General features: G+C 37.3%; 1 protein-coding gene across 1 annotated transcript in view; it reads right to left on the bottom strand.

Annotated features, from left to right (window-relative positions):
• Nucleotides 1-12,438, bottom strand: part of LOC101713397 (carbohydrate sulfotransferase 10) — a 43,097-nt gene that overhangs the window by 29,746 nt on the left and 913 nt on the right. Inside the window, exon 2 of the mRNA XM_021253015.2 lies at nt 10,270-10,432. Within this exon, the coding sequence (XP_021108674.2) occupies nt 10,270-10,432 (163 nt within the window). The remainder of the gene's footprint in view (nt 1-10,269; nt 10,433-12,438) is intronic.

The raw sequence follows: 12,438 nt of genomic DNA, 5'->3' as shown, positions 1-12,438 counted from the left end.
ACAGCTACCTAAACAAAAGACATAGCCTAACACTTTAAAAATGTTATCCCATTTCATTTTCGTAGGAGCTGTGTGAGATAATCACTCCCATTATACATATGAGAAAAGTAAGATTAGTGACATGACCAGCATCATGTAGGCAATAAGTGGTGTTAACATATTTGTTATGGCTTGTATTTAGATGTCTCACCAAAGCCTCATGCAGTCATAGGTGGGGCTTTTTCAGAGTTGGATGGATCTAGAGTGTGTAATTGATTCATGGTGCAATGCTAGGATCAAGGGTGCTAGGATTAAGGGTGTGAGTGCTACTCACTGTAAGTAGCCTGGATAAGATATAAGGGATAGAAAGAGCTGTGGACACTCCCTTGCTTGCTTTTGTCATCTTCTGCCTGCCATAAACTATTTCTCCTCTATGATAACCCTTTGCCAACCCACCCTGCCTTGGAGCCAGCTAATTATGGACTGAAACCTCTACAAACTGTGAGCTAAATAAACCCTTCTTCCCTTAACTTGTGGGTGTTGGGTATTTTGTCTCAGCAACAAGAAAAGTAACTAAGACAATATCCCACTGTTATGGACTGAAAATTGTGCCCCCTTTCCACTGTGATTCATATGCTGAAAAGCTACCTCCTGATGTAATGGGGTAAGGAGTAAGTAGGTCTTTGGGAGATAATTAGGTTTAGATGAGGTCATGAGGGTGGCGTCCCCATCATGGACTCAGTGCCATTATAGGGAGAGGAGGAGACACCAGAGCTACCTTTTTCTCTTAAGTGAGGATCTGGTGAGAAGGTAGCTATCTGTAAGCCAAGAGGAGAGCCTTATCAGACACTGACTCTGCCAGCACCTTGATCATGGGCTTGCCAGCTTCCATAGATGTGAGAAATACATTTCTGTTGTTTATGTCTCCCAGCCTATAGTGTTTGTTAGAGAAGCCTGATCTGACCAGGGCACCCAAGATGGCTGAGCTTATGTTTTCACCTCCATGCCTTTTGGGTTTGAACTAACATAAATGTTATACTTTATAATCTTTGTCCCAAGAGTGAACCCCAAATGAAACAGGTTAACAAATGCTCAATGTAAATACTACTAAACCTCATTAAATGATTTCAATTAAATGAAATGGCTTTTGAAAGGCATTAAAATGTACTGATATAAAAAGGAGAAAAAGATGCCTTTTCATTTAATTGTTAAAATCCCACCATTTGTATCCTGCCCACATAATCCTTAACTAATAATAGCTTTTTTCACTCAGTGGCAGCAAAGAATATGGAATGCTGTTATCCACTTGTGTGTTATTTTGTTGTACATGCCTACAAACTATAATTAGTAGCTATCTTCTTCAAATATCAAGTCAAACATTTTTGAGAGTTTTTTCTTTTGAGAATTTTACAGAAAATTCAGGAGCAGACAGCTTGGAAAAACATTTAAAAGGCACTAAAAATAAACCCTGTTTTATCTTATATCATGATTTGACTTTGAATCTATCATACTTGTTCATTCTTTTAAAATTATACTTGAAAAGGTATTACTTGAAGCAAAGACTATACCCACCATGATACAAATTTCAAAGAAAATACATCAAAGAAAATGACAGCAAGGGAGGGTCATATTAGAAGTCCTTACAAAACATCTCATTGGATTTAAAGGTATGAAATCAGCATGACTGTAGTGGGTTAAAAACAATCCTTGCACTTCCATACAATAGAGAACTCTATGGTGGTTAAACAGATTGAGGAGCACCTATACAAGCTAAGTTAGAAATACGTCCATGAGAAAAGCAAATTGTCAACAGTATAAATAGCATGATTTCATATTTGCAAAAATAAAATTATCAGAGAATAGAAATGTAAATAGATATAGATACATAGGTTTATTTGTATACTTGTAAATGTATGAGTGAATAGTCTAAAAGGACACACACCAGAAACCTGTTAGCACCTTGCATCACACTCACTGAAATTACCTCTGATTTCAGCCACAGTTGTGGTTGATGGCTCCACACAAGCTCTGACTCATGGTATGATGTCCACCAAAAACCCCATACCTGTGATCTTTTCATAAAGAGCAAGAAACAAAAGCAGCCTAGGACAAGTGAGTGAATGTCCTTGGAAAAAACAATCAGTGGGCAATAAGAGCTAATGGATAAATGTCCCAGGCCTCCCACTACAACCTTTGACTAGACAAGACTAGGAATCATCTGTACACTTTTTTTTATTATGGTAAAATACACAGAATGTGAGTTTACCACTGTAATCATTTTTAAGTGTAAAATTTGATGCCATTAAATACATTCACAGTGTTGTGCAATCATCACCACTAACCATTTCCAAACATTTTTTATCATCCTCAACATAAACTCTGTGGGTATTGGTATTCATAAGTCAGTAACTTTCCATTCTTCCCTGCCCTTGATTCCTGGAATCCTCTGTTCTACTTTCTGTCCTTATGAACTGGAATAGCCTAGAGATCTCATATAAGTGTGATTATTCAGTATTTGTCATTTTGTCTTTGGCTTATAGTAGAATGATATAGTGTGAGTCTAGACTGGCCCCCAGAGGCTAGAACAACACCTACTTATGAGGGTAATTACCTTTGGGAATTAGGATTAGAGTGGGGGAGACAAAGGTCTAATATCTAGAATATATAAAGAAATCAAAACATTAGCCCACCTAAAATAAAGAACCCACTCAAAATATGGGCAACTGAAATGAATACACAATTCTCAGAAGAACTACAAATGACCACTAAAGACATGAAAAAATGCTTAGCATCTGTGGCCACCAGAAACATGGAAATCAAAACAACACTGAGATTCCATCTTACTGTAGAAAGAATAGCTATTTCAAGAAATCAAATAACAACAAATGCTGGAGGGACTTGGTGGAAAAGGAACAATTCTACATTGCTGTGGGAATATAAACTAGTACAAGTACTATGGAGATTCCTCAAAAAACTAAAAATAGAAATTTCACTGGACCCAGTTATTCCTCTTCTGGTAGTCTTCCCAAAAGAGTTAGAGACATTATACCACAGTGAAACATGCATATCCATGATGAGCATAATTCATAATAGCTAAATTTTGGAAGTGGTCTATATGTTCATCAACAGATGAATGGATAAATAAAATATGATATTTTTACATACTGGAGTGCTACTCTGCTATAAAGAAAGATAAACTTCAGTTATGATAGAGAAATGGATTCACCTGGAGACCGTAATGTTAAGCGAAATAAATCAGACACAGAAGCTTAAATATCACATGGTTTCTCTCGTATAAGAAGCTCAAAATATAAATAAAGAGTAAAACAAAAGATAATAAGAAGTAGGGAGAGAGATTCTTTGCAAAAGGAATGGGCACCAAGAGATGGAGAGAAGGGAGACAGAGAGAGGGGAGAAGGATGAAAAAGGGATTTAGATGTGTTATACATATGTACCAACTTCCCATGAGGAATGTAAGCATTATGTGCTGCGAAGATGTAATAATAGCCATAAAAATTTATTAGAAAATAAAAGCTGTATTTTATTGTGCCCATGAATCAACAGAAACTCTTGATAGTGGTAGTATATATTTGTTGCAAGCACGACAACAGATGGCATTATTTCAGAAGCATCAACTTGTATACATCCTATGACCTAGCAATTCTCCTCTCAAGGGGACAGGAGATCCTCTTGACTATGTACAGATAACAAGGGCAAGAATGTTCACAGAACATTCTCTAATGACAAATAAGTGACAACAGCCAGCATCTGTTTGTGGGAATATGAGCAAAAAACAATGAAGGAGTCATATGAGACAAATGAACTACAGCTGCTCACATAAACACAACACTCTTTCAGTCAAATATTAAATCAAGGAAAAATGTATCTGGAATAATACATTTAAATAACATAAAGTTTACAGTTTATTTCATAAAGTTTACAAACAAGCAAAACCAAACGACATTTGCTGTATCATAAACTGGACAATGAGCAGGACTGGGGTGAAGCAGGGCTAAGTGAAGCACTCACCTCAAGTGCAAGATTAAAGGGGGTGCCAGTGAACTCAGGAACCAAGATAAATTGTACTTTAATGCTACTTTCTAAAAAGTCAAATTAGCATATCAAAGCCCTCTGAACCAGCCTTCTGTCCGTCTACTAAAATCATATAGGAACCAAGTGCGGGGTTAGGGTGAAACAAGTTAATAAGTGAGGGGAAAGTAGGGGTCAGATCTTGATTTATTTAAAATGTCATGTTCTGTTCATTATGGACTTTTTCATATTAATCTTGATTTGAAGTATTATATTAAAGTATGAATTATCTTGATTATGGCTTTTTGGGGGGATTACTGTCATATTGTACAACTTGGCAAACTTTCATATACATGTATTCCTTTAAGTTTCCTCAGTGTTTCAAAATTAAGTTAAGAATAAAACAGAAGAAAAGAGGGCTTAATCTGGAAGAGGATATGTAGCAAGCAAAGGAGATCAGAAAGAAAAACCAGCAAGGTTGGAGGAAAAACAGATTGTGGCACTTTCCAAGTATGGCAATATTTACAAGCCTACTGGGTCATTGCAGCTGATGGTAAAATAGCTAGACAATCCTGTTAATTATGTCCCCTTTCAATCACCTAGGACCTGACTCTAGAAATCTTGCTTAAGAAAAGCCCAGCTGTAAGAAGAAAACACATTGTGCATTCACGCACATGCAAAATTCTGAAAAGCTGTATTTTTAAGCAATCAAAGATTTACTTTTGTTTTTAGCACATTGAATTGTCAAAACAAGCTGAATTCATTTCAGAGGCTCCAACTGTCTACCTGTCTTACTTTGCTTTTATTCCTTTTATGTTTTGAGCCAAGTCTACTCTTGTATATCTTCCTTGTGACTAATTTTTCTTCTGTTTTTCATGTGTCATGATAGGATACAGAAAAATGTGAACAAAAAAATTTGAGCCATGCTTTCGACAGGAAAAAGGGCCAAGCTGGAAGTGAGAGAATTTAGGTAGGGTATCAGATGATTTAAGACAATGGGGAAGTTGAAGACTCCTGAAAGAAGGATTTTTGAGAATGTTTGAGCTTGTTAGAGCAGACATAGTTGAGGATATGAATGAAAATTGAGAACTGAAAAGAAAGGAAGGGAGGTAGACTATATCTCTGAGGTCCACATTCAAATGCTGGACAAATCAGGGTCCCTTCTTTACTCCTTTCTCTTCCTTTTTCTTCAATATTTATTGAATACCTGCTATATGCTAAGTGCTGGTTTTGAGACAGGAGCTGCTTATTAATAAGACATGAATGGTAGCATAAAAGTGTGCTATTTGGTCAATTCCAATTTGTGCATTATTTTTTTATATTATACCTTCTCTGAGATTGGACCATATGTTATAAGCATATTATAGTTTCATTGATAGAACTTTATAATATCTTTCAATTGAAAGTGACTCATATTTGATAAAATATTATAGAAGATCTACCAATCTGTGTCAATCTGTTTTTTAAACTTTACCTGACAGCCATATATTGGTATGGAGCCTTCTTCATGGTTTTCCATAAGAATTTCAAATAGGGATAGGTACTAGGACTTTTAAGCGTAATGTCAATTTGATTGGCTTGGGAGCTGCCTGTGGAATTAGTAAAGCACACTTTTAGATGTTTCTGGGTGAGTTGTGGAGACATGATGTTGGGTCTATATCTGGTCCCTTCCCCTTCTTCTCTGGCAGAATTCCCCTGCTCTGCTTCTCAGTCACTGTGAACTAAGCAGCTTCGTTCTGCCATATCCTTCTTCCATGATGTTTCTTCCTTGGAGTTACTCAATCATGGACTGAATCCTCTGAAAATGTGGGTCAAATAAACCTCTTATCCATTAAGTTGTGGATGTCAGGTATTTTGTCCAGCAAGAAGAAAGGTCAGTAATACAGATAATTGGTACCAGAAAAGTGGGATTGTTGTTGTTACTATATTTAACCAAATGGTTCAGAAGCTTTGGAACTGATTTGTGGAGGAGTTTGGGAAGGTTCAGAGATGCAAGCTACATAATCTGTAGAATGCAGTAATCAGAGCTTGATGTGTGATTCTAGTTGGAGCTCAAAATATCAGAATTCTGCTAGGAATGCAGGCAGTAAAGTCAGGCTCAGGAGGCAACAAGAACTTCATCAACAACTGGACTAGAGACTATGTACATTATACTCTGGAAAAACATTTTGCTATATTTTACCCATGTCCTGAGTCTATCAGAGACTAAGAGTGGAGGACTAATTAATACAGTGGAGGAAATTTCAAGGCAACTCAATATTCAGGCTGTGGATACTGCTTGGATACTGCTGACTGCTTTTGTTTGGTTTGGTTTTTAAAAATCCAGATGTATAGTGAAATTTGGGAGCAAAAAGCAGAGCAGAAAAATTTGAAAAACTTAAATTTTGGACCGAAAGGAGTCATGTGTAAAGTTAGGGTCAAAGGGAATATAGTTGCTGGAGATTAGCAGCACTAAAAACAAAATGAGGACTTTGAACAGATACCCCCCCACCCAAAAAAACATGCCTCGAGGGCATCTCAGAAATTGGCAAGGCCCCACCTATCCCAGGCTCAAGGTTACAACAGTTGCAGGAATAAACCTTGGAAAGAACTCTGGAATTACCATCTAACCATATTACTCCCATCTCTCTCTGCATCTTACAACTGCTAACCTTAGGCAGAAAACAGCAACAACAACAAGGCTTTGGCAAAAAAAAAGCCTTTGGCAAAATTCAGCATCCATTCATGATAAAAAATAAATAAACTTAATGAAAATAGGTATATGAGGAAGACCTTATCTCAATTTGATAAAAGCCATTTATGACAAACTTACTTCCAACATCATATTAAATGGGGAAAAGCTGAAAGCTTTCCCTCTACAATCAGGAAGAAGACAAAGCCTCCACTATCACCACTCCTGTTTAATATAGTACCTAAAGCATTAGCTAGAGCAGTCAGGCAAGAAAAAGAAAAAAAAAGATGTGCATAGAAAGGAAGGAGTTAAATTATCATTATTATAGAAGACCCCCCAAAATTCCACCAAAAGACTCCTAGAATTAATAACCAAATTCAGTAGTGTAGCAAGATACAAAAGCAGCACATAAAAATCAATAGTGTTCCTCTACACCAATAATGAAATCACTGAGAAAGAAATTCAGAAAATGATACCATTCACAATAGGGTCAAGAATTAACCTAGTAGGCCAGGGATTTAGCTCAGTGGTTCTACCACCTGCCTCACAAGCTCAAGGTCCCGAGTTCAATACCCAGTACCAAAAAAAAAAAAAAAAAAGAATTAACCTAACCAGGTTATTTTTTCTTTTCTTTTTTGGTACCAAGAATCAAACTCAGGACCTTGAGCTTGCCAGGCAGGCACAGTGCCACTGAGCTATATCCTTGGCCTGTACTTTAATCTAACTATGGAAGAGAAAGACCCTTACAATGAAAATTATAATGCTTTGAAAAAGGAAATTGAAGAGAACATCAGAAATTGGAAAGATAGGCTATTGTGCTATCTTCAGGATAGCTCACCTTATGCTATAGAGTGTATTTTTTATTTTTTTCCTTCATTTTTCCTTCCTTTTTACTCAGTCCAAAACTCATGCTGGAGAGCCCATTTCTCCCTTACCCTTTTGTTTTTTCCTATCTTTAATAAATATGATTTTTCCTCCTTTTTCACTCAGCCCATTACTTGCTTTGTAGAGCTTGTTTTCCTCTTACACTTCTGCTTTTTTCCTAACTTTAATAAATGTGAAACTTTGCTACAAAAAAAAAAAAAAGAAAAGAAAAGAAAAAAAGAAATTGGACAGGTATATCCTGTTCCTGGATAGGCAGAACCAAAATTGTCAAAATGGCCATACTTCCAAAACTGATACACAGATTTAACACAATCTCAATCCAAATATTAATAGTATTTTTCACAGAACCACAGAAAACAATCCTAAAATTCATATGGAACCAGAAGAGACCCGGAATAGCAAAAGCAATCCTGGGCAATAAGAGCAAAGCAGACATCACATTACAAAGCTACAGTGATTAAAAGAACAGCATGGTACTGGCACAAAAACAGTCATGTGAATCAATGGAACAGAATAGAGGATGCAGAAATAATCCCAGGCAATTTAATGATCTGATCTTTGACAAAGTGGCTAAAGACATACACATAGGAAAGACAGCCTCTTTTAGTAGACAGTTCTGATAAAACTGGCTATACACACACAGAAGACTGAAATTAGACCTGTATCTCTCACCTGTGGGACTGTGTGATTCAAAATTCATTTATTCCCCTTGCCTCTGTTCTGTTTAGAGTTAGTGGTCAGAAATGTGCTTGCTAAGCAGATAAAATCTGTAACTAAGAGTTCTTAGTTAAATCATCCACCCTCTTGTTTGCCCGGAACTTGGAAAATTCCCGGACTCACTATCAGTAGAACAACCGTCACCAGACGTGCTGACTATCAGTACGTGACGGCCGTGACCCTATGGTCACAAGGTCTTACTGTGTGCCTGCTGACCATCAGCATGTAATAATGAGTCATAAACCTTTGTTCCCGTTCCTGCCTGTTAACCCCCGCTTCAGTCTCCTATAAAAATAGCTTTGGATTCTGTGCCTGCTGCCTCTCTCAGCTACCTTGCTTTGGGAGTGCCGTCTGGCCAGACTAATAAAGGTCTGTTTTTTTTTACCTTCCACTTGTCCGGTGTGTTCCTTCCCGGGTGATCGCCGCTGTAGCCAGCTCCTCGGAGTATTTGGTAAGGCCCTCGGTCTTACACACCATGTACTAAAATCAAAATGAATCAAAGATCTAAATGTTAAAACAGAAACATTAAATCCATTGGAAGATAAAATAGGTAAAACTCTTGAAGACATAGGCACAGGAAAGGACTTTGTGAACAGAATCCCAATTACACAAGAAATAACATCAAGAAACTATAAACAGGATAATATCAAATTAAAAAGCTTCTGGACAGGAAAAGAAATAACCAACAGGTTGAAGAGACAACCTACAGGATGGCTAAAAAAAAAAAAGTTTTGCCAGCCATTCCTTGGACAGAGGACTAATATCTAGAACATATAAAGAACTGAAAAGAAAAATTAGACCTACCCAAAATAAAAGACCCAATCCCCAAATGAGCAACTAAAGTAGACATTTCTCAAAAGTACAACTGTTCAATAAGTACATGAAAAAATGTTCAACACCTCTGGCCATTAGTGAAGTGCAAATTAAAACAACACTTCGATTCTATCTCACCCCAGAAAGACTATCAAGAAATCAAATAACCGGGCCAGGGATTTAGCTCAGTGGTTCTGCTGCCTGACTCTCGAGCTCAAGGTCCTGAGTTTGATCCCTGGTACCAAAAAAAAGAAAGAAAAGAAATCAAATAATAATAAATGCTGGAGAGGCTTGGCAGGAAAAGGAATGCTTCCACTTTGTTGGGAATGTAAACTACTACAACTACTATGGAAATAAGTAGGAAGAGTCCTCCCAAAGTTAAAAATAGAAATTCCTTAGCTCAGTGGTTCCAGTGCCTGCCTCGCAAGCACAAGGTTCCGACTTCGAACCCTGGTACCAAAAAAAAAAATTCAAACAAAAAAAAATAGAAATTCCATTTGACCTAGCTATTCCCCTTTTAGGTACCTTCCCAAAAGTCATCATATTAGAGTGATACATGCATACTCATGTTTATAGCAGTACAACTCATAATAGCTAAATCTTGGAAGTGGCCTATATGGTCATCAACAGATGAATAGATAAACAAAGTGTGATATTTATATATAATGGAGTACTACTCTGCCATAAAGAAGGATAAACTTTGAGTCATTTGTAAGAAAATGGATTCACTTTGATACCACAATGTTAAGTAAAATAAATCAGACACACAAGCTTAAATATTACATGTTTTCTCTTATATGAGAACTCCAAAATATAAATCAAGAGCAAAATAAAAGACAATAAGAAGTTGGGATGTAAATCTTCTACAAAAAGGCTGAAGGCTAAGAAATGGAGAGAAGGGGAAGGAAGCGGGCAGAGGAAGGGAGTGGAAAAAGAATTCAGGTGTGGTTTGTACTGTACCAACTTTCCACGAGGAATGTAACCATTATACACTGCAAATATGTACTAATAAAAAAATAAGTGTATATTTTATATCTTATATGTATACTTGTAATTTATATTTTACTTTATGAATTTCAAATGTATTTCCAGATGCATGCAAAGGACTGTAAAATAAATAATAATGTCTGCCTAACCTGTTTATAGGCGTGTAAGGAAAGCCATGCAGACCCCACCTGCTCTGGCTTCTGCCTGGCTCTGCAGCAGCTCTGCCTGGGGCCCAGTACTCGCTCTCCTGCAGCGCAGGGAACCGGCTTGCTGGCCGCTGCGGGTTGGGGTGGGGGGTTTGGTCCCCAGGCGACTGGGCTGTCCCACCCCAACATTTGCCTTAATAAAGCACTGTGGGGGGGGGACAAATCTATGTTTATAGATTGGTAACTTTACTTTTTAAAATATTTTCATGTTTAGGTTTTCTAGTTGTCTTACATGACTGGTCTTTTTTACGATCTAGTCCTTTGGTTAATTTACCAAATATTTTAAGGTCTCCAGTATATTAATTTATATAAATATCTCTTTTAGACTAACTTTGTCAGTTCTATCATTCATATATTGAATCTCCTAGATTTATTTTCCTCAGCACTTATCAGCTCTTTTAACTTAAAGCCATCTCTGTTGATATTCTATTTTTTCCCTATGTTCTACAATGATTTCTTGGGTCTTGGGTTCTAATTCATTGATTTGTTTGAAAGTTGACAATCAGGTTTTCTGTTTTCTCAGTCTTTTCTGATTTTAAATTTCTTCCCACTTGATGATTACTTCTTATTCTGATGTCCAATATGCAAAAATTCTCCTCAATAATCAGAATTTTTAAAACTTCATGTAGAAATATTTTATATCATTACCCAGATAATAGCCAGATGGGCACCTTTCTTTTTGTGACTTTTAGTCTCTTCTTATTTATAGCTGTTTACTGAATTAAAGAGGGAGGTCAGTCCTGTCTGATATCAGTGACTTAAGTTCTTTTGAGAATTATGTGGGTTTGAAGTTCCAAGCCAACAAAAATAAAGGGGGGGGGGAATCTTTCAGTTTACTGGACTTTTAATTTTCTGCTTCAAAAATACAGTTGCCTAACGGAAAAAGAAGGTAAACAGGAGTATGTCCCCTAGGCCAGAGTTCCTTTGAAAGTATGTAGTGGCAGCTAAGGTTATCTAGGACAGCCATCCCATTCTCTTTCGGGCAGAGGTGCCTTCATCTAGACAGAGTTATTAGCAGGCAGTACAGCATTCATGATCAGCATAAAGTATCTGGGAGGACCCTAAGGCTCCTGCTCCATGTGGTCCAGCACACAGTGTGTTCCCCAGAGGAAGGGGCTGAATCGCACATACTCCCTTACCTGTCATTATCTCCAGCCCTTGCTACTGCACTGAAGGTTAGAGTCAGATTTTGCTGAGGTCCTTTTTTTCACTTAATTTCCAGACTACACAGAAACCTGGAGAGACAGACCTTTTCTCCACAGCCCCATCTGTATGGCATTTAGCAAAGATTGCTTGTATCAATTACCAACATGTAAGAGATTCCCTGTTTATAATATCTATAGGTTATTTCAAATGAAAATGTGGATAGAATAAAGGATAGTTAAATGCAGCCTCGAGTTGTCATTTTTAACTGAAAGCCATCTCTGCTTTTATGAAATCTGGGACAGCTACCAAATTAGCACCCATGTGCACTAGTAATGGCTGGCAAAGGAAGGAATCGGGGGCAGAAGATTTATGCTATATTCTTATTCCATTTCTCAGTCATCACCTACAAGCAGATGTCTTCTACAAGAACATCGATTTAGAGGCCAAGAATGTCTAGGAGAGAGAAAACCAAGACTTCTTCCACAATGCTTGGTCTTCCAATATTTTTGATGTCTAGAAGCCACCAGATCAATTAAGTGTTCACTGATGTTCTGCTGCTTTCCGCATTCTGTGGTCTCATTTGTTGCTGCTGTCAGGCTTCAGAAAAACAGGGCAATGCCTATATAAAACCTCTGTTTTGCCATTTCATGTAAGCAACTTCATGTTAGTGAGATTTACCATTGGGTGAATGACAACTCAAATCATTCCTCCCACCTGGGAAATTTTTTCTTCTAAATTTATATGGTCAGCACCCCATTGCACATGTATGTCAAAATAAGGACTTCTGACAAACATTCTCAGGTTGTAAAAGTGACATCAAAGTTTCCTTTTAAAATTCTAGAAACACATAAGAAGCTTAATCATTTTACACTTAGGTTCTAGTCCTCAAATAATTTCTGCTTTGGGTTCTGGCTGGATTTTCTTTTACCTCCCACAAATCACAAAGCATTAGGTAGTTAGTGGTCAAATTCACTGACTTAGAAGCAAAATTTGCAGAAGCTTGGC

The sequence above is a fragment of the Heterocephalus glaber genome, unplaced genomic scaffold (genome assembly GCF_053883595.1).
Source record: "Heterocephalus glaber isolate CG9 unplaced genomic scaffold, H.glaber_assembly_v1.0 deba00001481, whole genome shotgun sequence".
Lineage (NCBI taxonomy): Eukaryota > Metazoa > Chordata > Mammalia > Rodentia > Bathyergidae > Heterocephalus > Heterocephalus glaber.
The sequence above is the reverse complement of the archived record's forward strand: the minus strand, read 5'-3'. Positions and strand labels throughout refer to the sequence as shown.